The 25,401-nt window shown below is 44.3% G+C and overlaps 3 protein-coding genes across 7 annotated transcripts; all 3 read right to left on the reverse strand.

Annotated features, from left to right (window-relative positions):
• Positions 1-497: 497 nt before the first annotated feature.
• On the reverse strand, positions 498-12,837 carry mamdc4 (MAM domain containing 4). Of its 5 annotated transcripts, none has more exons than XM_062558817.1 (29): positions 11,894-12,837; positions 10,507-10,599; positions 10,217-10,387; positions 9,766-9,891; positions 9,332-9,565; positions 9,086-9,211; positions 8,499-8,654; positions 8,323-8,426; positions 8,055-8,210; positions 7,576-7,666; positions 7,334-7,447; positions 6,645-6,737; positions 6,417-6,554; positions 6,192-6,331; positions 5,969-6,077; positions 5,776-5,880; positions 5,445-5,579; positions 5,139-5,266; positions 4,558-4,774; positions 4,324-4,461; positions 4,119-4,246; positions 3,780-3,870; positions 3,501-3,650; positions 3,263-3,388; positions 3,044-3,168; positions 2,809-2,908; positions 2,102-2,298; positions 1,614-1,676; positions 498-1,384 (listed from the first exon to the last, which is right to left on the reverse strand). In XM_062558817.1, exons 1-29 carry the CDS (start codon positions 11,943-11,945, stop codon positions 1,355-1,357), a joined length of 3,636 nt encoding a protein of 1,211 aa, XP_062414801.1. In that variant the 5' UTR covers positions 11,946-12,837; the 3' UTR covers positions 498-1,354. The 5 variants fall into 5 exon arrangements, with proteins under 5 accessions (XP_062414801.1, XP_037340928.2, XP_062414802.1 ...); XM_037485031.2 differs by having other exon boundaries at positions 1,614-1,679; XM_062558818.1 differs by lacking the exon at positions 1,614-1,676.
• Positions 12,838-12,992: 155 nt separating this feature from the next.
• Positions 12,993-14,896, reverse strand: phpt1 (phosphohistidine phosphatase 1). Its single transcript, XM_037485032.2, has 3 exons — positions 14,291-14,896; positions 13,713-13,840; positions 12,993-13,477 (listed from the first exon to the last, which is right to left on the reverse strand). The coding sequence occupies exons 1-3, from the start codon at positions 14,454-14,456 to the stop codon at positions 13,385-13,387; spliced, it is 387 nt and encodes a 128-aa protein (XP_037340929.1). The 5' UTR covers positions 14,457-14,896; the 3' UTR covers positions 12,993-13,384.
• A 658-nt stretch (positions 14,897-15,554) lies between these two features.
• Positions 15,555-24,130, reverse strand: entpd2b (ectonucleoside triphosphate diphosphohydrolase 2b). Its single transcript, XM_037483947.2, has 9 exons — positions 23,597-24,130; positions 22,058-22,175; positions 20,844-20,994; positions 19,201-19,360; positions 18,772-18,999; positions 18,087-18,356; positions 17,559-17,678; positions 17,151-17,285; positions 15,555-17,061 (listed from the first exon to the last, which is right to left on the reverse strand). The coding sequence occupies exons 1-9, from the start codon at positions 23,711-23,713 to the stop codon at positions 16,846-16,848; spliced, it is 1,515 nt and encodes a 504-aa protein (XP_037339844.1). The 5' UTR covers positions 23,714-24,130; the 3' UTR covers positions 15,555-16,845.
• Positions 24,131-25,401: the final 1,271 nt, after the last annotated feature.

Below are 25,401 nucleotides of genomic sequence, written 5' to 3' on the forward strand. Positions count from 1 at the left end.
CACACCTCGAGCGCGGCAGGGGTCGGGCTGCTCGTCCTCGCGGCTCGACGCGCTCTCTGCGGTGCTGCATCCAGCCGCACAGCAGGTCGTGCGCGATCATCACGTACAGCAGGAAGATGAGCACGGCGGGATCCATTCACGAGAAATTCGGAGGAAATTTAAAAAGCGGTCCAGATGATGGACGATCGATGACGGGGATGACGTGGAGGAAGATGGGGAGGAGGGTCCTCGTGGCCAAGTTGCCACACCAACTTTAGGCACTGAAGTCGCGAGACACGATCAGCTGCTGTCGTGGCCGCTCGCAGTCGCCCATACCCGCCCCCAAAGCACCAGTTCACCCGAGAGAGAGCGGCGGAGAGTCACGGTGAACGCAGCCGGACATCGGAGGATGTTGCCGTAGAGACGCGACCGTTGCTAAGGAAATGATGTCGTCATCCAGACCTCCTAAAGAAGATGAACGAGGCATTTGACCGTAGAGGAGCCATCACACGTGACAACGCGCGGTAACCATATGGATTATCATTCATCGGTTGTATGATGATGCTTTGCGTTTATGGTTCTTTACACCGACATGGTAATGATAATAATAATAATAATATAATTCTGCCCTTGTTGGCATACACACATACAAATTATACTTTAGATAGATTCAGATGCAGTATCTCATTCATCAGACACCACACAGGTTTAAATGCTCATTTTTAATGAATTAATCAGAAGTCAATCTTGGAGTAAAGTTAAAAGAATACATCCACCTCAAACATTTTCAAAACTACAGCATTACACTTAAACCTTTTTCCCAAAGTCATTGCTTGTTCTTTCCCTTTTAAAAATGGTACTCCATAACTTTCCAAGAAGTTGGGAGGCTTGTGAGACAGATTGAGGCAGATATTTAACTATTCCGTAATGAGTGTCACACACCTCTCCCAAAATGCACCTTGATAGGGTCTTTCAGACACTCCTTGCCTGGTTAACACAACTTCCTAGCTCCATGCTCCCAGTCCATACTTTCTTACATATCTCCATGCAACCATTGGTGCATTGTTCCCAGTCCTGATTCAATGATAGTGAAACTGAAAATAATTTCTATCCACGACACCAAATCAACCTTCTTCTTCTGACTTCCATCAGTCCGTCCACAGGCAGAGAGCTGTGACCCTCGAGGGCTCCATCAGATCTGAGGCAGCTTCATCGATTTGGCCTTCGTCAGTGTGTGTGTGTGTGTCTGTCTGTGTGTGTGTGTGTGTGTGTGTGTATGTTGTGTAAAGGCGACACAAGCAGTTCTTCTGCTGTGATATCGCCTCATTTTCACAAGGCCACCTGTAGGTGGCAGGACCGGTGCACTCCTCCCACCTCACACCACCCTCTCTCTGACATCAGAGACCTGATGAACACAAAAGGGAGTGAGGATATGTCACAATAGTCCGTCCATAAACCAGCCAAAGAAGAACGCCAACTTTAAACTTTAGTTAGTAGTTTGTAAATAGAACCACATCTGTGCAACACTGCAATTCTATATTGGAATCCATGTGAGTACATGTGAGTGGACATGGATACATTTTACACCCTACAAATGCAACATTATATTTGTCATAAGAGTGGTCTACACTCACAGGGACATTATTGAACCCAGCTGCCATGGGATGGTTCTGCACCACAGGAATATTCACACGATCCTGCTGCAATGAACACACATGAGATCAATCCTAACTAGACACGGTACGCATAAGGATGCTGCTGTTAGCTGACCAAAATCTGTTTTTTGTTGTTGTTGTTTTTTTGCATAGTGGAAGTAATTGGCTGGCATAACAACATATCATCATCGTAATGGTTTGGGATGTTTTTTTATTTTCCCCACAACAATATGACACTACAATTAATATACCCATCTTTTAGAACTAATGGCATCTAAAATGACACCTCAACAACTGCTGAAACTCTTTCTGCTCACTCACTCACTTTATCTGCTTTTTTTCTAGGCTTAGCTTTTATCTTAATCGTTAGATACAATTTTCAAAACACGATACAAATGACCCCTTAATACCAACGAAATGAATTTGAGTGGATGTTTGCCAAAGGTCTGGGTTTCGGGTTAACTCACTGTGAGGTCTGGTTCATAGATATCATTACTGAAGCCACCACCAACTGAGGGGCCCGGTGGTGGTGGACCGGTGGGGGCATTGGCCACCTGTCTGGTACGCAGGTAGTAGACCAGCAGGGCGATCAAAGTGCCGATCAGCAGCAGGACCACGATCACGGCTGCAGCGACCCCTCCGCTCATGTCTCCTTTTGGCGAGGCTACAGGGAAGGTGAGCAACATTTAGCTTCAGGCTGCAGCAGATCACGGTTAATTAGATTTATCTCTAAAAAGAGAAGAGATGCTCTGTACCAAATCCAGCCTCTAACTAATATCCATCTGCAGGTGAAAAGAGAAATGGCCTTTCTAGTGTTTGAGGGGGATCAAATAAACAAGATGTAAAAGTGTTCATCTGTGAGCGGTCAAGGTGCCGGTAGGCAGGTTCTATTTTTGGAAGATACCAGTTCAATTACTTGCTGCACCAAGTCTAATCTAAGCTAGTCCAACCTGCTGCTGGTTGTAGCGTCATATTCAGCATTCAAGGGGAAAACAAAAGTGGAGCCAATATTATTCTCTGGCTCTCGTCAAGAAAGCGCATAATCATATGTGCAACAATGTGGCCAAACCATGACTTCTAAGAAAAAAAACTGTAAAAAAGAGAAAACTGCATTAATGCATTAAGTCAGCAGTTAACAGGTAGAGAAACATCCAAGAAGCCCAGGCCTTCCTACTTCCATCTGTGACTTTGTTGCCGCAGTTGACTCCGTCGGTGTACTCGATGTCATCCAGAGCCACAACGCCTGATGTGCCTTTGATTCCCTCAAAGACAATCTGTAGACAAACCCAAGCCAACAGCAGAGAGAGCTGTCCGTCAGTGGTGTACGTGCAGTACGTAGAGCCGAAGCTTTATACTGATCATCTATAGCAATTGGCGTACATAGGCTTTATTGCAAGTGAGACACTGACCTGGTATTCCTCAGCAGATGTCACGTTGACGTCGAAGCGTTTCCACGGCCCTCCCAGCTCACTCACCACCAGCAGCTGATGGAGACGACCTTGAGACAGCCTCCACACCCTCAGCTGGCTGTCCGCTGCGTATGTGAGAAAGTAGGTGTAAGTGTTATAAAATAACAAAAGCCATCCTGCTTACATCTGACTGGCTTTCCCAAGAGCATCCACCCTTACATGAGTGTGGCTTGTAGGCCCAGAATTTCAGGCAGGTGCCCTTAGTCGGGGGCAGGTGAGGGCTGAGCAACTGAGCGTTTTCATAGGCTGCCGTCCGGTTGCTGCTTGGGAGGTACAGGAAGTGACCTGGCGGAGAGGAAAGAGACGGTAGATGCAATGCAAAGATCTGAAATGCACAGGAAGGTAATACCACAACACGCACTGCCCTGTTGTCCCTGTTGGTGCCTCTCTGGTTTACCTTTCTCTGTGCCCAGACTGTGGTCCTCGGGCGGGGTGGGGTAGTGGCTCTCAGCCTCCCGACTCGTCAACTCCCAGTCCAGTTTGTCCGCGTTGACGTTTTGAGTGTTGCTCCAGCTGCACATCCCTCTCTCCAGAGTGCACTTAGAAGCTGATATGTTAAATAAACAATTTGGTGGTGTGTTTCTTTTTTAAAGAAAAGCCCACTTTGCACCAACAGTTGTTGCATGGACGCGAAGGGCGCCTGCTCAAGCGTGGTTTGGCTGACGCTGATACGAACCTCTGTCTTCACATGGGTGAGCTGAAAGGAAGATGTCATCAACTGCAACGTGAGTGTCTTTGCCTCCAGCGCCGACCACCTCAAACTCCAGCTGCAGAGCAGAACAAAGCATCCTCTTGGTGTACACAATACACAGAAAGATTATGCAAAAAGGTGGAGGCCCTTTAGTACAATCCCAACATTAAAAAAGCTGCTGACTTAAATGCTGCTGGATGAATTTCCTTAAAAGCGTGAATACTTAAAATTGAACGAAAACTGAAAATGGGAGAAACTGATGTGAATGTGATCGGATTCAATGACCATTAATATTGTATTTTTTCCCCGGTCCACACAATGTACCTGCCAGTCCACAAGAGCACTCGAGATGTTGCCGTTGCCATGGCGCCAGACATCTCCCTGGTTCAGGCTGTCGGAGAAGATTTTCACCCTTTGCCCCTTCACCGGCTTCATATACAACGTCAGAGAACCTGCAAAGTACATAGAGTTATGTTGTAGGGGTTTGTTGTCATGTTTGTGTGCGGGCGTGCGCTTCATTGCGTCTCACCAGGATTAGCTCCGCCCATGTGATACCAGAAGTGAACGCACTCGGTCTTGGCGTTTCCCTGACGAACTGGAGAGTTGAGGACCGAGGTGCCACCTGACGGGAGGAAGTCCTGCCCGGTGTTCACCAACATGTAGAAACCTGAGCCACCGCCATCACAGTTCACGGTCATTCACTGCTCTGCGTCTACATTAAATTATTACCACCATTCAACGGGATCATCCCATTCTGCCCCACCCAGCTCCGTCTCCAGGGTGTGGTCAGTCCTGGGTCCGGTTAGCGTGGCGGTGCGTCCGCTGCGGTGAAGCCAGCGAACTTGGCCAGAGCTGCTGTATCCACACCGCTGGCCTTCAAAGGAACAAACCCTCGGCGCCGCGCACGGCCCTTCCACGAACGCCACATCGTCAATGGCCACGCGCCCGTCAAAACCAGAGCGCACCGCTTCAAACAGCAGCTGGTGGGAGATACAAATGTTTTATTTAAGCAATAAGGTACGAGAGCCTGTGCGTCAGGCCTAACAACACCCCCGATCTGTTACATTATTGGACGATAAAGTACTGCCTGAAGTACCTTTTTGCTTTTATAATACGGTTACCAGCGAAATTATAGATACAAGGCAAATAGCTGCCTTTGTAGTAAATAGTTGTAGCCACCAAACGTTGTGTGTCTCATTTCAGTATCCTAGAGACAAATAGTCCCTAGGATGCACCCCCTGTGACTCACTCTCAACCAATCAGAACGCTTGATTTCATCTACCTGCGTTATAATACTATATGTCTCACGTGACATTGTATTTTGAGCTGACAGTCCTTCCATACCTGGAAGTTTGTGAGCTGATGTGGCACCGGGCAGTGCGCCTCGTGCCACACGTTGCCTTGGGCTGCACTGCGGGTCCAGATAACTGCCTCATAACCGTCGCTAGACAACAGCTTCACATTCAGAGTACCTGGACGGGATCAGACGGGGCAGCAACATGTCACTTCAAAACAACACCAAAACTTATCCATTCCAAGTGAGTTTTAAGACTAGTTCCTGTTTCTTTCATGGTCTATTAATAAAAGTGAAAAGTCAATATGGTTGATGGCTGAGATGAACCGATGCTTCTTCACCTCTCTTGTCCTCACCTGTGTTTGGCCCGTGGAGTTTGTAGAAGAAGGACAGGCAGTGATCTGAAGCCACTGGCAGCTGTGTATATGAAACCAAGCGTCCGAACGCCCCGCGTAGAAAAGGACTCCACATGTCCACCACGAGACTTCGGCCTGGATGTCCACACAGAGACACAAGTACAGCAGTGGCTCTATGTGCCGCAGTCATGCCGTAAATGTTATCTACTTCATAAGGCGCAAATATTATGATTTTAACTATCACAAAGGCAGAGGAACTAAGGAGGTAAAGTGTGTTTTTGCCCGATTTAGTCACCGTGTATGTTGTATTTGGGAGTTGAAATGAGCTTACCGATCCCGATGGTGTGGTCCATCCCATCCATCACCTCCCAGTCAAAGTCGGCACTGTGGTCCTGATACCATCCACACAGTCCGTCCTCAAAGTTACACGACAACCCTGAACAAAAAAACATTAAAACTTTTCTAACATCGTAAAGTCTGAATTATGCAGCATCCCATGTGTATACTAGATAGTTTTGAGTTACCTGTTGGAGAGGCTGGAAAATAATTGTCATTACAGCTGACAAAGCGAACGTTTTGCACTCTAATATTGGCATCAGGAGGAAGTTTCATTGCACGAGCTTCAAAGGCCAGCTGTTAAAGATAAAACAAGAAAAACATAAAAGCCCTCATTATTTTATGAATCATTTCCACGAGTCAAATCTCTTGAAATGAGAATTATATCCGCCCTGAGACACTAAATCTGACCTGGAAGCGATCTCTCCTCACACCGATGGGCAGGTCGACGTGTAGCCACGCCCCCTCCCCCGTTGCGGTCGTCCCACTGAATTCCCACAGCTTTGGCCGGACGCCCAGCAAGCTGTCAATCAGCCTGACGGACAGATGACCTGCAGCGTAGACGCATAAACTGAGTCGTGTCCAGAGGTTGGAAGAGAAAATACAACATGTCGGATAAGAAGTTCATTTGGTTACCAATGTGATCCAGATTCCCTGTTAAAGCAAAATCAAAGCTCAGGTTGCAGGCAGGGCCCGAGGGGCCCAGGAGGGGGGTCCGTGTCTGGGCCTCGGTCAGCTGCTGTCCCGGGGCCTCGGATACGTACAGGTACTCCTCTAAGGATTATGAAAGAAGCCGAGATAAATGATTTAGTGATTTTTATCCACTCCAAATATTAGTGAAGAGGGGAGTGCCTTGAGTCGTACCTTTGGTTGTTTCATTTCTGTGCAGCACCCACCCTTGACTCCCAATGCTAGCGTCAGTCCAACCTGAGCTGCCCTGAGAGGAGGAGAAATCCCCTGCAGAGATGAATCTCAGAATGAGATCACACAAAGCTCAGTGAATGAGACGGGGGGGTATAAAAGCCAGGTCTACGTTTATTGGTACCAAAGAGACTACGTTCCTCTTAAGGACAGCTATTACAGTTTCTCTTTGCAAAGACAGAAAAATGTTTGACCAGTGAGTCATGAAGCCGATTTATTGGCGTCTCACTCTTATTTAATTTTTTTTTAAATAAACCGTTAATAATTAAATATCAGAGCATTAGCATGGGAAATAGGATTCAGGTTCTCGCTTCAAAGGAGACAGAAATGTGCTGTTTTTTGTTTATAGTACAATGCGGTGAGTATGTTCAGTTCCTCTTGGAAGAGGTGTAAGATACAATGTTTGTCTCTAGGTTTAAGATTGTTTTGTGTTTAGGGTGTAACAAACTAGAATGATTTATTACCTAAAATAAGAAAACACAGGACCATACATTATGTCGCCATCATATCAAAACACCTCAATGTTTTTAAATTAAACCATTTCAGATGACTTGAAGAATTATTTGCTTCTTTTATATAATTTATATTTTCTGATAAAAGTGAGGCAGAGGAAAGAGAACAAATGGACGCACCACATTTGTCTTCATCCTCTCCTCCGGCACAGTCTGGATGGAAATCACACATCTTCTCTGGTTCAGCACACGGGTGTTTAGGAGGTTTGGGGAAACTTGGAACGGTACCATTTCCTGTATATTCAAGAGGGGAATGTGAGATAGTAGGCCTATCACAGCACAGGGAGTGCTTACTCTTAATCTTTGCAGATGTGGAATATTTTTCTTAAAAAGAAAGAAGGAAAACAGTTTAAGAGGCTTACCAGATGACAAGCGGCATTCTGGAGACAACGCAATGCTATCGACAGCAATACCTCCATAAGCAAAGTTCCTCACTGCTGCCACTATTAAGATCTAATTGAGTGGAAAAGAGCCAAGTGAATGACAGCAATACAAATGTTGTTCCAGCCTAAAGCTCTGAGGTGTTATAGAACCATTGAGTGAAAACAATTGCTTTTCTAAATATATCTCTCAAAGATAGACTCTCATTTCCCTAAAGATTACATAATTCAAGGACTGAATTAAACATGTTGTGTCTTAAGGTAAATTTACTTTGGAACCAAATTAGGTGAACATAACTGCAGTGTGAAGTAACCTAGAATGTGTTTGAGGTATGGATACAGGGTTGCCATAGTTACAGGGACTTACATATCACACTAAAACACATGTACTTTTTATTGTCATTATACGTTTTCACAATATCCAGAGGCCCATCCAAATACATCTGTACTGAAGTACTCACTTGAAAAATGGAGTGTGCGACAATGTCCACCTCTGCCTTCACCCAGACGTCGCCCAGAGCTCCGCCCCTCTGCCACACCGGGGAGATCTCACTACCTGCCACCAGTACCGAAAGACCGCCGGACCTCGGCCCAAACTGGTGGGTGTACATCACCATCTACGGCAGGCAGCAAGCAGACCTCAGACTGTGAGAAGATGACTATGAAATTGAGGAGCGAGAGTAAAAGTAAGAGCTCTCCATCTGAAGAGGGGATCGGTTTGGGCTTCACCTTGCAAGGGTGTGCTGCGTCGGTGGGCTCAAGGGGGGGACTTTGGAACACAGCCCAGTCGCTCGTCAGACCAGCATCAGGGACAGTGACATAGAGGAAGTGACCTGCGTTTAACAACAAATCTAGTTTGAACACTTGGTGACTCTGAGCGTGTTTCCATGGTTGGAACACCATACCTGTAGCACTGTTGTTGGAGTGATCCCTGCCTGGTCCCTTCAGAGGATCCATGTCAGAGATGTTCACCTGATTGGTTCTGCCCCATTTAAGTTTGGAAAATGAACGCAGATCCCAATTACAAGCGTCCTGCTCGAAGTCACACACCTTGTACCCATCTGGAGACAGGATAAACAAGATTTATTACATTAACCGCAAGGATTTTTTGCCGAATTTACCCAGTTGAATGTACGTTGTGGATTGTACGGAAAAGTTGACTCTTCTCACTGAAAACCAGGAATTTTGTTTATTCCATACAGACAGCATTGGGGAAAGGAAATGCTGTTGGTAATATGTCTAGGGACTGCAAAGGAATATCAGAACATAATCCATCTTTGCCGCTTTAAAACACATTCTCCAATTGTCTTCGTCACAGTTTATTGAATAATTCCACCATCCAAATACAATGGAGACAAAGCGACTTTCATCCATCTCATATTTCCTGTAATGTTAATGTTACGAGACTCTCGTTGTGTTATGTTTTGCACTTTGTTTGTTTGTACAATCATCAGTCACAATCACAAGGCCCCCCTCCGGCACTATTTCTCACCACAGGTCTTCTCATCAGTCCCGTCTCCGCAGTCGTCGCTGCCGTCACAGAGCTGTCGCTGCTCCACGCAGCCCCCCCGCGCACACTGCGTCATCCCCAGGGGACACTCTTGACCTTCCAGAGGCACTGGTGTCGTAGCGAGAGATAACAAATCATTACCCTGGTCGTGATTCGTTCAATGTACAAATCGATTAAACGGAACCGTTGATGGGACGGTGTTTGCAGGGTGTATTTGGAGGGTCTCACAGGGCAGAGCGCAGTCCAGGAACTCCAGCTGATCCACCGCCACATCGCCCCGTTGCCCCCCGGAGCGCCGCGAGTGCAGACGGATCCGGAAGCCTGTGGGAACGCGGCCCAGAAAGACAGTGTCCTCCCTCCAGCCCCGGACGCTGGTGGCCTCGGGACGCCACACGACGGTGTCTTGATAGTCGTGGCGAAGGATGGACGCCCACAAGGGCGTGGAGCCCAGACCCACGTGACCTACAGGACGGGTAATCAGATCTCTCCTCAGCGCACACAAACAATAACTGTGTGTGCTCTTGGGTTGGAAATCTCCACTGTTGTAGCATAATTCACATTACACACATTAAATACAACTAAATCTAAAGAAAAGTAGTAGAAAATAATGTCGAACCTGTCCCAAAGATTGTGTGTGACCTGCAGTGATTGACAGCCGTTACCTGAGTCCCACAGGAAGTATCTGAGACGAAGGCGACACGTTGGCGAGGACTGCTTCATCTCTGGGGAGATTAAAACGGCAGTGCTGAGAGACCCTGACGCCAGCGCGCTCACCCCCATGAACCAACCTGAGCAACAGGGCAGACAAACACAGGCTACAATTCAGCTGTTGCGGAGCGATGGTTGTCAAGCTATAATAAATTTTTTTTATCCTTTTCTGGGTACTATTAATTGACAATTACTTAATTCTAACTGACTTTATCTCCCCATGTTTGACTTCTCTCAATACAGACTTTTAGCCAACTTTTCTAATGTGTTCTACTAGTTTAAATAAGTGTGAAATGTTTGCCCACGTTGAACACAAAGGAGCACCTGGAGCTTTTAAATACACTTGTTGCATTGACAGCAGAAGGACAGAAAGACTAAAAAGGAAGAAGGGGCAGACTACGACACCTGCAGCCGTCCCGGTGGAGTAGTCGGAGGTCGGCCCGCTGTCGGGCAGCGCGTTGTTCCCTTCGCGCTGACGTCTCTGCCAGCCGTACACTGGCGCATTCAAGGACTGGTCAGCCCACCCACACATCCCCGCTGCCTCAAAGTCACACGTGAAGCCTCTGCCGCTGTAGCCTTGAGAGGTGTGACACACACACACGATGGTTCATTGAAACACTACATGCAAACACTGATGACACAAGAACTGTGGAGGAAGAAGGTAGGCTTGATATGGTGAAACATGTTTTGTGTACCACAGTCTTGCTCATCGACGCAGTCGTCACAGTCGCACACAAAGTCACATGACCTTTCAGGAGTCTGGCATATCGGGGCGCAGGAGCCGGCAACTGTGCGGTGAGATGAAACATTAGTTCAGCGTTCCACACATAACAGACGCTGTTATTCTGAAGGCCGGCGCCTTTCTGTGTGGGAGGAAGTAGATGAATGTGTTAAAGTGCCTTCATCAGTATGAAAAGTTTGCCCAGTTGTCATGGAAACTTTGCATTATTCAGTATTCACTATTCCCTTTTCGGTGCATTATTTTGATGTTTTTCAGCTCAAGCAAAACACAAAGTGTGTCTGCTGATGAAGACAGAAAGCTAAGCCGCTAAGTGGGTCATTAAGAGTAGTTCTTTTCCACTTAATCTTAAACTCTTTATCGGGACTCGTTGCTGTTAAGATTTATGGCCGAAGCTGAGGGCAACCGGCTCAAAGGTCGGGAGAAGCAGTGTGATGAAACACCTTCTGTTCATCCAAAGGTCTCTGGTAGATCCCCAGAGCACTGACGCACGGAGAGGAGGACGTCCAGTTATCAGACAGATCACTTGGAAGGAGAAGATCAAGTTCGCAGTTGTTTGTGATTTTACAAGATAATGAGAATTTTAGACAGAATGATCAAGAAATAAACTAAATATTATTACAATGTAGTTTGGCTTATATGCCTCTTTGCTTTTTACATATACATATTGATTTTTTTGACATGGTTCAAAAATACACAATTCATACCGTAAAACATCTTGTGTATTATTACTGAGCAAAAAATATACTTAACAAGTTTAGTCTTCTATATGGGAAATCTAGTAAGAAATATTAATGTAAATGAACGTATGTCAACAAACGAATCACAAATTTTACAATTATACAAAATAAAGTTAGTTACATTTCATCGTAACGTTGAAAGCAAAAGTCTTCATGGACATAAAAAGGTGTATTTACCTTTATCATTTGTTGTTGGCTGTACCAATGTGTATTATATATATATATATATATATATATATATATATATATATATATATATATATATAACCACCATAGGTCATGACCCCAGTGCTCCAAATGGAAGCTAAAGAGCCCTCAAACAGGATCCACACAAACGGATCCCTTTATGAACTCGCTTGTGGCTGAAGCTTGAATTCACTCTTGGACCTTGCAAACACTAAGTCCAGTAGTTACTTCCAGAAGGAGACATTAAGTGGATCTTAACCTTTCTTTGTCAACCTTTCAAACCCTACCAATACCTTGTTGAGCTGTATGATGCCACAAGCCAAGTGTATCCCAGGCAGAAGCAGCATCATCATTAGATTACATTTAAAGAGTTACTCTCACACTGTTTGAATGGAGTGTGGCTGAATGTGCTCTTACCAAAGTGCAGAGCCAGCAGCAGAGCGAGGGCTGAGCTTCTCCAGGGCAACATCTTCTACGTCTCTCCCACCCGATCGGTCCGCAGCTCGGAGTCTTTATGGGCCGACTGTGACCTCCTTCTGCGCTTCTATACAGATAACACCCAGACTGTAAAGTCTCCCAGCATGCAACTGCAACATCATAAAACAATTTCCCCCAAATGACTTCCACAGTGTCACATGCGTCCGTACATTGCACAATGACTTAAGTAGATACTTTTAGATTACTTTTACGCCCGGCATTCCAGCTGCAAACAACACTTTAGCCTATACAAAAGGAATATAAATAAGCATCAAAACTATGTTATGCATTGTGGTGGCGTGGCCCGGCTGCAGAGGGAACAGAGTGGGAGGGGGGGAACTCTGCCGGGTGGAGGTGCAATCGGCCAGGGCTGGATTCATGGAGTGAATAGTTTGTCTCGTTGTTCATTAGGAGTGTTCACATCCTCGTCACACTAGATGAATGGAAGTAATGCTACAACATCAGCTTATTCTACCATATTCTAAGAGGGGTGTTAAACAACCACATAAACATTAGTTCTCTTGCACACAGATTCTTTGTCAGTGATGAGGTATTTTTGCAGTTGTGCCACTTCTGTAGTTTTTTCTTCCCCAAAAGGAAAGACAGCCATAAAGAACTACCAGCCTCGCTCCAACACGTCGTAAACGTTATGACACGTCGTAAACTGAATGTAAAAAAAATAATTGCTAAAATACTAGCATTTAATCACAATAAATAAGCTTGGGATTGTTTTTTTCACTTTTGATGCAACAGTTACTGCCACAGCTGCTGAGGTGAAACATGTTTAAAATACTTTATATTAGAAAGATTGATTCCAACAGCATATTTAGTATCCTTTCATTGGCAACCAGTATGGCATGATTTCAGAAATACTTCAGCACAATTTAATCTTGGAAGTTTATCGAGTTCATGTCATCTTATCTACCCGGATTTGAAGGCCAAGACGCTCTTAAGTGGATTGCATTTCTGCCGAGGGCAAATATAAGGCCAAAAGTAGCTTTATGCTCCGCGGAAGAAGGAACACAGCATGCACACAATCTAAAAGGAGTTTACAGGCAACATTTATGAAACATACATCACTACAAAGCATCAAAGTATCCAACATATCTTAATGATTAGGTCATATTTATGACTCTCCAACAAGTAGGGGAGTGACTTAATGTCAGGACCAGTTATTTATTCACACTAGGAGAACACAATCGTGCTTTTGATCCAAGTGGAGTAAAACGTTTTTTTTCCCCACTCAAATTTTAACATAAAAATTAGAACTTTCAAAAATAGGCGCACTTCTCTAAATCAGACTTCTAAGTGAGTCTTGGATTACCAATGCAGTATCAAAAAGCTCATGTGGTTCCTAATGAGGGGGTTACTGATCAGTGTCTTGTCAGTCCAGGTGTATGGGCGCCCAACAGCGGCGAATCTTGGGTCAGTTCAGTATCCTTCATTGTCCCAGGTCACCTCATAGTCTGGATACTGAACCTTCAGTTTTTCAGTAGCTACAGCGTGGTTTGCTCTTCCAAATCCCTGCAATGAAAAGTTACACAACACAAGTTGAGTTTAATCCCTTGTTTCATGCTCCAACAACCAAAATGTGACACTCAATTTAACAGAAGGGATCACTCCTGGTGACCGACCCATCACTTATCGGCCAACACTGCAGCGACGTGAAGCTTTTCAACTAAGCGTTTTTGTTTAATACCATGTTTATGTTTTAGGTAATGGCTACATCATCAGTTATAATTCAGCAGAATTGTCTCACTATTGAGTATCCGTAGACGTGGATTTTCTTGGCCTGGGGGTCGTGGTTGATCCTCCCCCCTCCGATACACTCACAGTCCAGGTGGCCGCCTTTTTCCAATTCCTCTGACACCTTGTCATAGATATCAGCTGCAAGAAAAAAGTCAATATTTGGGCGATTGATGATGAAACATTGCACTTTCTAATACATTTTATCTAAAAGTATAATTTAGAACAATAGAAAATACACTATGCTCTGCATTGATTATTTTGTTGATATGAGGGCCATTTGATGCATAGATTTTATCAATGAAAACTTTGGCTTAAAAGTCGAGTTCAGTAATGTAAACAGGGGTCAAGTTCTGACACATCGCAGAAGTTCTGGTTTCTACAAAACATGCATGTAGATTACATGAGGCGACATACAGTTGTATACCTTCCCAATGGGAATTTTCCTGACTGAACAATTTTGTTTTTGGAGAGAGAGACACACACACACACACACACACACCAATCAGCTGCGCAGCAAGTGTAGCCGTCAGCTAACGGAGCTCGTGCTGCGCGATGGAGGGCGGTCAGCACCACCTCCCCACGACTCACCGTGGTACTCCGCCCAGGCGTATCCGCGGACTATGTCGATCTCCGAGTCGTCTCCCTCCTCTTTGCTGTGCACTCGGATGAGGACGTACTTAAAGACACCGGACGGGTCGATGTCTACCCGCGGTATGTTGGCCATCAGAGCCGCAGCCCTCGTCTGCGTGCACATCTCTAGGCTACTCCCCGAGTAAGCTAGCAGACACGCAAGCAGACACACCGCGTGTATTTTCCCTACGAACTCCGTGTCTGCGTTGAAAGCCGGACAGCCCCCCAGACCCGCTTGACTCGGTGTGTTCTGGTTTTAGACGCGAATGGACAAGAAGGTACTCATTGCAAACTGAAACCTCATCGTCGCGTCTACTTCCTCAATTGCAAGTTAAAAAGAACAACTCTTCCGGTTGCGGCCTTCAGCATAAAAGCTTCGCCTCTTAATTGAACGACTTCTGACGTGCTGTAGTTACAATACTGCCATCTGGCTAAAAAAAATACCTCCTGACCACTATTCCTTTACCTGTCGAATGTCAAGGAAAGATGGTTCGGAAAATTGATGAGGATTTAGGAAAAGAAAACCCTAGTGTGTAGGGAATCCGACGACTTTCACTAACTACGTAATTATGATGCGACGGGAGACGCATGTTAGTTACGTCAGTCAGCCGCGGCGACAGTGCGTTTATGGACTCACGCAGCCAATCTTGCCATTGCCTACTGTTTTCGAATTTTCTATGTGATGACACACAATCATTGATGGAAGGTGACTAGAGCAGAGGAAGGTGAACATAAGCCTTGGAGTAATAACACGTTTACTCATATAGCAATAGTCAGGAATAGTGATATTAAAGAATATTTAAAAACAGAAAATTATTTCAGACAATTAAGTCCTCCATGTCGTCACCAATGTTAAAAACCTGCAACCCTTTACAGAATCTTTTTTTTCCCTCATATTAACCGTATCCGCTTGGTTTGTTTTCTTATTCTGATGTTTTTGTAGTGTGGACCTGCCCCCTTGCTGTCCTGCACTTCATCTAATTATGTTCATTCCACATCATTATATTGCAATGTTTACACCCATTACTCAATCTGTGAGTTCATGAATACAATGGAACAAATTAGTTACAAGTTACATTACAAATTACATTACTGCAAAACTATCATAAATAAAATGTATTTTGAGGGCAGTCCTGGAAGTCATCAGATCTATTTGTATTATAGAGTATTTCAGTTCTTGCATACCAAGTAGAAAGGCACATAAGAGTGAAAAGGACCCGGATACGGTAGTAAAACATTTATTTTGTTACATGGGGCAAAACACATTGGACCACACAGAGAGAAAAAACAACATAAACCATAAACTTTAAATCAATTAATCATTTAAGATAGCTAATTCTAGTAAATGTACAGTACAGTTTAAAATGTATTACATTTATTTTCGAACTTTATCGAAATCGTAAATTGCTGCCACTTTTAGCAGAAAAAGTAGAAAAGCTCAAGAAAAATTGGAAAAGTGCAACGACATACATAGAAATTCAATACACAGCGGCTATTTGGGAAGCTCTTGAAAAAGGCACAGACACTCAATTGCTGCTACTGAAATCTATATTTATCACAGTTGCACACAGCTTTTAATGCATGCACACCGGAGTACGAATTGGAATGTCCTCATATTGCAGCATAAACTATATGTATATATATATAGGATAAACTTGCTGTAATGTTTAGTGTCTATTCCAATCCAACATGGCAGTGCTTAAATGTATTTTATTGTTAATAAATATAAAACAATGGAGCACAGCAACAGCACACACACCAGCTACAAAAACAGCCAGACTCAACATAAACTGATCTCTACTATTGCAGTAAAAGTAAAATACAAATAATGAAAAAATAAAATAAATTTTAATATTTCGCTACTGATCTGTACATTAAATGCAATTTTTCAGTTCTGTCGTAATACCGGTTCTTCGGCTGAAAGTTTTGTTGAGTAACAGATGCATCAGTCCTTTCTGTGTTTTTAAAGGGTAGTGTGGTATTAACCAACAGTACTATTGTGTTGTTTTATATTTATCAAGAACACTTAATACATATGTGAGTTATTCATAAGCTTTTTTCTATCATAACCTTTAAGGTTATTTCTACTACTTGGAAATGTGCTGATAACATTTTTTAATCTTAGCTTGAACGGTGAATAAATTGGTCTGATTATTTTTACTGCAGCAGAGAATTGTTACAAAACACTGAAAACATTTTACATTCCACAAATGTAAAGGTTGGTTGACCTGTTCCAACACTGTGTTTAGGGTCAGTGTTTAGTAGGTCTGTAAATAATACCGTTCTTATTCTAAGGTAAGGAAAAAACTCTTAACATATACAACTGAAAACAATAATTTTTACTATAATCAATTTCTGCAGCTAGATTCCTGAACATGACGCGGACTGCATCTTCAAATGAAGCTCAAATGAAGCTCTTAAATCTCTCCGTTTTATCTTAAATCCAGGGTTTTGTACAGACACGACACAAGAAAACGACTGCTCCCGCCTGGCACTGTGCGGTGTTACAGTATTCAGATGGGGCTTCCACTCCCTCCTTTCCTCATCCCACCAAGAGCTTGGAGTAAGATGAAGACCAGGACGACCGCGAGCAGGAGCACAAAGAGAAAGATAAGCGTTCCCCACGCTGCCGGGGTCAGAGCCTTCCTCAGGCCTCCTGTCTCTGCCGGCAGCAAACTGCTCAGGCTTAGCATGTAGCCCAGAGACCAACCCACTGAGGCGCCCCCTGCCTGAGGGATCAACAAGAGTGCTCTGGTTTTTCTGTGCAGATGAGTATGGATGATATACATTTTTGACAAACTGGGTATAAAGTTCTGACCTTCTTCTGGAAGGAAATACGCGGGAAGGAGGTCTCGTCGAAGCCGTACCCTCTCAACATGAGAACCTTGACGTACACAGAGATGGCGCAGTAGTCCTGCAGACGAGACTTCCGCTCCGGGGCGAGAAGCAGCATCTGGGACAAAAAAAACAGACCGTCTTCCAATGTTGCAGAATAGAACATAGACATAACGTTAAAATGCAGTGGTGCTTTGATCTGGATGCTATTGGGGCGATGAAGGGTTTAGCATGCTGCTATAGCTCCGTAACATTAAACCCAACTTTAGGCTGATGGGCACGTTCATAGTTTTGTAGGTATTTGGACGTAAACCTCACGATTCTACACCTGCACACGACACAAAGAAAGACACATTTAATGAACGGCACGGAAATAGAAAAAGAGACTTACTTCGTTAAAAGTCATCCTGCACACAGCTTTGGATGCCTCATCCAGCTGCGAAGGAGTGCTTGCAGTGATACGGGTGGTGCGCTGCAGGAAGGAGTGGATGTAGTAGAATGCAGAGAATGCCTGGAATACGGACCGAAGACAAAATACAAAACTCAAGACTGGGGCAAATCATTTGGAATGAAAAATAAACCATGGAGGAGAGAAATGTAATTCATATTGACACAAATAGAGTTCACAGCCTATTTGCACATTGGGGCTTTATCAAATCCCTTTAAACATTGCATCAGAACGTTAAATGCAATTATCTGTCTACATAATGCATTTTAGGAATATTTCTAACAACAATAGATAGTAAATCAGTTCATCATTCAGTGTTTCCTTCTCCCCTATTTTTTAAATAATAATCAAAAATTGAATTCGGTTTTCTTCACAGAAATGATTGAAATGAAACAGGGGCAAATATGTGTTTCATAAGTTGCCTTTCACTACTGCTACCAGTGTGTACTCTGCACCTCCATCTTTTCTCACCATGAAGCTCCCGGTGATGTTTGGCTGGTAGACTTTATCAAAGGAGCACTGGGAGAACGGACAGCTGTCGAAGGAGAAGATCTCGGACACGTTGCTCAGACATTGCTCATAATGCCCGCTGCCTTGTATGGTGAGAGAAGCCTGGGGGTTGTAGGAACTGGGCCTGTACTTCGCAGTACACGGAGAGTCGAATATACTGTTCAACTTTAGAACCATATTGTGGTCTGCAGGGTAGCAGGGGTGAGTGACTGACCCGGAGTGACCTTGAGACTGAGAGAAGCAGAGTTAAAAAATGATTGTTATTTTTTTTTATTGCACATGTGTAATTTTGTATTTGTTTCTATAAAGTAAAATGTGAAACATAGTCTACCTAAGTTACCCAGCAATGAGAACCCAACCAGTTTTAAATTCATCTTGTCCGATGTCTATAGTGACATCAGTGATGCCAGCCTCTAAACTCCAGTCGCACTGTATGTCCAGCTCTCCTAATGGTGGCAACTTCATAGCGATTCACATTGTAGAATAGCAGATGAGTTAACATGTCTAAAAACAACACCCAAAGCCGCATCAAAAGGCTAGATACTATAGGGAGGTCTTAAAACAGTGTTTTTTTGTACAGCATTAATGTACGTTGACAAAGACACTAGCAGGTTGTTTCATTTCAGTTGAAGTGAGCTTCCACTACCTTCACTATGTGAGCCAGCAGCCTCTTGAGCATCTGGTCCTGCCCGTAGCACAGGAAGCTGTGTGTGTACAGAGAGTACTCGTGGCCATAAAGGCGCAGCTTCATCATATCGTCCCCGTCCTCCACGGCTTCCTGAGTAGCAAATGTGATCTGGGTGGAGGCCCCCCCGAAATCAAGCGCTCCCACTGTGGGCCTTCCGGGGCTGAACCAACGCCCCACGAAACCATACTGTGGTGGAATGACAAAGGAAGAAGACAAAGTGAATAGTGATACATAAGAATCAGTGTTGCACAGGCCACTAGGTGTCATCAGTCACCAGCTAAATACAATTTAAAGTTCCAGCCAGTGCAAAAATAAAATATTTGAAATATTTGACTGCAATAGGATTGGATTTTTGAAGAAAACATACCAACTCCAAAAACTGGTTACCTTTATGAAGTTCTCTAAGAGGTAGTTGACGGTCACCCAGCCGTACGCACCCTCCTCTTGACCGCTCAGTATGGCCGCCCCCTGGAAGCTGAAAGGGTAGGACTGGATTTTGCGGCCCACTTCCTGCAGAATCTGAACCGAAAGCTCTGGGCTTGAGATGCTTGTGGGGATAAACAAACAGTGTTTTGTTTATTGAATTGTTCCACCTGAAAAGGACTTTTTACAGACCTCGCCTAAAAAGTTGCTGTTCCACTGACCCAAGTGTCAGATTGCACTGCTGAGCTCTGACACTAGATCCAGCTGAACCAGTACGTAACATGCAGTTAGGTTACTCAATTTCTTCCACACTGAAGGGAGAAGAAGCTACATCAGAACTAATTGAGTATGAAACAAGAATCATGCCTAAAACTGGCGCAAACAGGAATGTTCAGTTGAGTCAATTTTATGCAAATGAGTTGAAAAGACGTTTGGACTCGTAAATTATAGAGAAACCTGTGCTGGCAATACCACAGTGATTAACCTAGCTTGTATCGCATTGGTCATGGGTAATGGGTAAGACGTTTCAACGTGTTTAAGGAGCCACTTCTCACATCCTGTCAGCTATTTACTGGCAGCAACATGAGAGAGATCAGATATCAGAGATCAGATATCAGATGGAGCGTGAGGGAGGAAGTTGCGTTATATGTGTTAGGTTGACGAGACATGACAGTGATTCCTTTAATAGGCGCAGTCTGGTGATTTCCGTATTAATCAAGCAATGGTCTTGTCATGTTCTACTGAGTGAAGTGTGTGGCTTTAAACTTCGGTATGCCGGTCTAGTGTTTGCCTTAAAAATCAAACCCGGTTCACTGCCCCACCCTTTTGTTTGGCAAAAGATAAAAAATATGCAAACTTTCACTCCAATTGTATCTTTTATGTATCTTTGCAGTGTGCAAATGATTTCCATAGCTGCATAATCCCCAAAAGCACTCAGTCAACAACTGCTTTGTGCTTTCAAAAGCTTCATGCAGTCACACCGTAATCAGTTGATTTCTAATTGGACCAGAGAGCGGATGTGGATGGTCTTACGGCCCGTTCCACATCAGCCAACCTCACACATGAATAGTTACTTCACTTGTGTTTACAGCATGCAGCCTTTGTACTTATTGTGACATTAATAAATCTACTGGAGCTGCGCTGAAGAACGTTGACAGACAGGAAACCAAGAGGCACCAACGATTTAGTTTGTTCGTGTTGTATTTGTTGAAGCAAAGTAAATATGTTCATGTTTTCCTTTATGAATACATAAATAAAGGATTAGCACCCTCTAGGCTTAGCTAACAGAAAGCTCTGGATGCAAACTGCATAACACACCAAGGAAGAAGTTCACTTGGTCGAGAAACCTTTCGGTAAATTCCTGTTCTTCCAGATGCCCACATAAAACAGGTTTGTTATTGCACAAGGTATATGGTGATGTAATTATGTTTGAAGAGCACTTTATTGCTGTATTGTTTTATTGTCGTCACACTGTACGAGAGTATTAGCGCGAGACAGCGTTGCATCTTTCAAATACAATGGAGACATGGGAAAGAAAAACAAAGACATGTAGAAACACGACGAAATGAACCCAGACGCAGAGAGTTTGGTCTCACAGTTTGACTCACTTCAGAAGCCTCATGCCAGCTGTGGCTCCCAGGTACACGGGCGTGAGCTGGTGCCGTTCTTGGGGGATGTCCTTCACTGCGTGGTCCAGACATGCCTCCAAGCTCTGCCCTGCTGCTCCCTGCTGGCCCACGTAGCTGGAGATCCCTCCGCCTGAGCCGACGATCAATGGGCACAAAAAGATTTCAAAACATTGCAAAACATGTGGATTACATGTCGGACGGGTAGGATCTTGTTCTTGTCTGGGCTGCTGCACGCATCCTGGTGCAAATCCTCCACAGTCACAAGACCAGAAATAAGAGTGCGTAATAATCCACAAATAAAAAATCCACTTTTTTCCTTGTGTGTGAGCAGAAGTTACTTTTTAAACTATTTCTCAGGAATCTTGCAGCCTTTTGAATCGTCTGAATATACACATCATCCAAAAACTTGAGAATCAAAGATTGCTTCTGACTGTGACCATTACAAGCATTCACTGGACACCTAAAAAAACCCTGAAAGATAGCACTATTCGGTTCTGGTCAACAAATTCATTTTGAGAAGTTTGACATTGTGGTAAATTTCATGTAATGTAATGCTTGGCAATCATACAATGATGTATTGATTAATATGATGATTAATATTTATTACTCATCTTAATGACACATCTGATTTTCAGTCAATATGAAGGACTTGTGAAATAGTGCTATCAGACCTTAACGTTGGTGCGCTGATGGTCTTGGGCCTCAGTCCGTTATTAATGTGAAACAAAGTCACTAAAAACAGCGACATGGTGACGGTTGCACGATCAGCACCACAGACAGCGGCAGGCGTCCAACGAGACTCAGGGGACATTTGTTTCTGCTCCCCTGTATCTATGAACTTAAATAAAACTAATGTGAGGAGCATGAACTTCTGAAGTACTGTTTTATAAGCCAGATCATTGTTGGTGACCTTTGACCCGTTTAACTGAATAGACTGATCGTCTCACGGCAGATAGACCAAACTTCAGTTACTGTCCTCAGACAGTTGCCATGGCTTATTGTGAAGGGAGGGAAACATGTACAAGGGCCTAAAGTGATGTTTTTGTTGGACCGGCTACAGGCACCGTCCTCTGTGAAAAGAAAGTTCCAAACATGTCCGAGCTTCCTCCCAACGGAGTGGGTTCAGGAACCCAGAATGTTTAATGTACAAACCATTTGTTGTGACTCGTGTTGGAGGGAGCGCCGAGGCTTACCGTTAGCGTGACATTCGCTGTGCTGGGTGACCACGCCCGTGCCGTTCTGCTTGTCTGCAGGCCACTTGTATATGTACAGCGCTGTGTGTGAAGATCCAGCATCCAGGACAATCCCGTACTACAGAGAGCCACGGGCAAGACAAGAAAACACACCGGGACAGGTAATTGGGCTGCGTGACCTGGACTTTGGCACCTGGAAGTACTTTGACTTTACTCGTCATAGCAGCTGAGGCAAACACGACGGGCATAAAGTTATTTCATTTGTTTTTTTTATCTTGCCTATAAAAGACACAGGTCTGTAGGCCATTTTAATACTGTGCATCTAAACCTTTGTTATGGCTTTTAAAAATAAAAAAAGGCCATTTCAAAATGAGTAATGTTTCTGCAGTCTTTTTCTAGTGGTTCTACCAGCACATGGGAGGTGTTTCATTGGCATCTTGCATCCACTTGAAGTAGAATTTTCCTCTTTTTTTGTTTGTTGTTTGGAAAGTCGTGAGCGTACGAGTATGCACATGGGATTGTTAAAAAAGAACTGAGACGTTTGGCCCTGACTTTCCCAGTTGTTGAGTGGAAAAATACGCCCTCAAAAGGCCACAGCCTACCCACCGTGAAGACAAACCTGTTGCCATGACACTGCTTCCCCTTTCACTGCCATGTAGAATACTAAGCAACTTGCCTAAATGAAAGGAAACACCAGTACAATCGCAGCCATGTAAGGATTTATGTGACTGTTGATGCAAAGGATAGACACCACAAAGTCATAAATTATAAATGAGCAAAAGGGCCGCTACATTTCACAAGAGGGGAAAAATAACCATGCGATGTTCAACAGATGGACAAAGGAGCAGCAGTGGCCAAAGCTGAAGTTGACACCAAGGCCACTAAAGTTGGCTTTACACTTCGAATGTAAGTTTGTCTCTGAAGTCGGCAAGTTGCTCCACAGGTAATATACTGTATATTTTATAACAATATTCCATTAAATGTATCAGCATCGCGTCCATGAGGTCCCCTCTAAAGACTCAGAGAGCAGTTTCAGCAAACTGAAGAGTAATATGTGCAGGTCTTTTGCTCTACAAATCCCCCAACCGAGTGCTTCTCTGAAATCCCAAAGCTGAACTTTTTTTCATCAGTTGAATGATCTACAGCGTCAGAGTTTTTAAACAGTCTCTTTAAAATACTTTCCAAAAGACAACATGTTCAACAGCTTGAACGTGTCCACTGGAACTAAGTAAAACCGCAGGGTGAAGTGCAGGCGTACTGAAAAGTTAAAAATATTAAACTAGTTCCAGTTCACACTTGCAGCAGATAATATTTTTCAACTTGGCAATTTATTTTATTCTTTGGACCTGAGCTACATTTATGGTTTAACAGCTGTTCACCCATCGTAAAGATAATAATGCATGCAATAACAGGAACATCAAATAGAGGGAAGTAGTACAAGTAGGCCACAAATGCGCCAGAATCCTTGCCCAGCCCAGCTTCGGTTACACTGTCCCGATTTATCTAATCCCCGAAATACCCGACGGAAACCGACCTTACCATGAACCCCGGCAGCTCCCGAACGTCCCGGGTGCGGATGGTGAGGAGCAGGATGGCAGCCAGCCCCAACACCAGCAGCGCGGCGGGGACGAGCGGCTGAGCGCACCGCTGAGCCATGAGGCGCGAGCGTCAAAGCCGCAGCTTGTTCTGCGCCAGCTGGGAATCCGAGCGTGGACTTTTAAAATAGCGGCCGGAGACGTGAGAGAAGGCTTCCCCGCTGGCCCAGGGCCTCTCACCTGCTGCCCGACTCCCGTTTTACATTTCACTTGAGATAGCAAAGCATGCGGTTGGATTTATGATTCGCGCGCGGCCATGTCCTCCCGAGCGCGCCCGCAACAGTGTCCTCCGCGGCCGACGGGTGAAAACAGCTCCACGGCTACCGGCCCCATGCGGGGAAAAATGTGCTCGATCCGCTGCCGGTCATTCACATGCCCCGGGTTTGGCTGTCTGCTTGATGACTTCCTAGTTGACATCTCAGGAAGAGGACAGGGCTATGATTCATAATGCGTTCATGGGGGGGGAGTGTCTCTGACTCAGGTGCTGCACCGTTTGCACGCCGTGGAACTCCCACGTTTGCACGTGAACGGCCGCAGTTTGCCTTGCAAATCGCGCCCTCGATTCAATGCCTTATTTGCAACTCACTAGAAGAATGTACTTTCCTTTTTATTTATTTATTTTTCTTCTATTTTTGCTTAAATCCTTCTTTACTTCAGACAGTGTCTAAATTTAGCAGAGTGTATAATGAGTACTTTTGAAGGAGCTTATAAATATTGCGCTTGAGCTCTTCTTCACGTTGTCACTCGAGGCGCCTCATTTCTATGTCTGTATCCTTTGCAATATGACTTATATCATATCTGAGTTTATAAAGGCCTGTCTTCCAGAAGCACGAGATGTAAATAGTATCTATCTATCTAGCTCCCTAACCTCTTCATGAAATTAAACAGTGTTCCTTTCAGACTCCATTTTCAAATCTCCCAATTTATGAGCTTAAGTTCACGGTCACATAAAACATTTCACGTTATTTTCTGTGATGCCAGGGCCAAACAGCACTATACAGAAACAGAAAATCACCCTTGAGCATTTCAACGCATATATGTGGCCCCTCGTGTGCCCAATCGACCATTTGGCCAACCATGGAATTGATACATTTAGTGAAGTAAAGTTAAGAGAAGAAAACCTTTACTTTGGTGGTCTCTGGGGACCAAAGTGGTAGCGTTTTGGAGGATGGGTCTTATGCTACACATACTGCTGGTTCTGGTGCGATGCCTCCCTTGCAAAACGGCCTGGGTCGCGGTGGCGTCGGCGTGGCGGCTCCCTGCAGCGAGGAGAAGCTCTGCTCCTGGATGGGAGAGGAGACGCTGTGAGCTTTCCTCCTCGCATTCATTGGATAGCGACTGACTGCAGGTCAGGTCAAATAATGGTGCAAAGCCGGATCTGGTGCAAACCGCCCTGCGGTTGCTGGAAGCCTCGCTGGAGTCTGAGCTGTTTTTCTTTTTTTTTGTGAATTCATCCATGATTTATTAAATCAGGTCGATGGAACCAATCAGCAAGCGATGCACCTCTGCCAATAAAAGGCATCTTATTAATTAACAATGACAGCCATGATCTAATTAATGACAACACTTTTAATTAAAGATGGTGACAGTGACTCCCCATGAACCCAGGATAACACTGCCATTTTATAGGCCCACGAGTCATCCTATTAACCTTTAGATGTGTGGGTTTTTTAAATCCAATTAAAGACATTTGACATTTAGGAGGAAAACACTTTATCATTCAAGTTGTTTGGCTTTTATATACCATGC

Source organism: Pungitius pungitius, chromosome 18 (assembly GCF_949316345.1).
Source record: "Pungitius pungitius chromosome 18, fPunPun2.1, whole genome shotgun sequence".
NCBI classification, from domain to species: domain Eukaryota; kingdom Metazoa; phylum Chordata; class Actinopteri; order Perciformes; family Gasterosteidae; genus Pungitius; species Pungitius pungitius.

Coding starts and splice junctions, on each gene's coding strand:
- mamdc4 (XM_062558815.1), bottom strand. CDS start 11,945: ATGTTGCCCTGGAGAAGCTCAGCCCTCGCTCTGCTGCTGGCTCTGCAC. Junction 10,600..11,893: donor GCTGCTGGCTCTGCACTTTG/GTAAGAGCACAT, acceptor CTCACCGCACAG/TTGCCGGCTCCTGCGCCCCG. Junction 9,212..9,331: donor CCTGGACTGCGCTCTGCCCT/GTGAGACCCTCC, acceptor CTACGACACCAG/TGCCTCTGGAAGGTCAAGAG.
- phpt1 (XM_037485032.2), bottom strand. CDS start 14,456: ATGTGCACGCAGACGAGGGCTGCGGCTCTGATGGCCAACATACCGCGG. Junction 13,841..14,290: donor CGCCTGGGCGGAGTACCACG/GTGAGTCGTGGG, acceptor TTTTTCTTGCAG/CTGATATCTATGACAAGGTG. Junction 13,478..13,712: donor ACGTCTACGGATACTCAATA/GTGAGACAATTC, acceptor TTTTCATTGCAG/GGATTTGGAAGAGCAAACCA.
- entpd2b (XM_037483947.2), bottom strand. CDS start 23,713: ATGGCTCAGCGGTGCGCTCAGCCGCTCGTCCCCGCCGCGCTGCTGGTG. Junction 20,995..22,057: donor CAGCGAATGTCACGCTAACG/GTAAGCCTCGGC, acceptor TCGTCGGCTCAG/GCGGAGGGATCTCCAGCTAC. Junction 18,357..18,771: donor TGCTGGCTCACATAGTGAAG/GTAGTGGAAGCT, acceptor TGCTTCTCTCAG/TCTCAAGGTCACTCCGGGTC.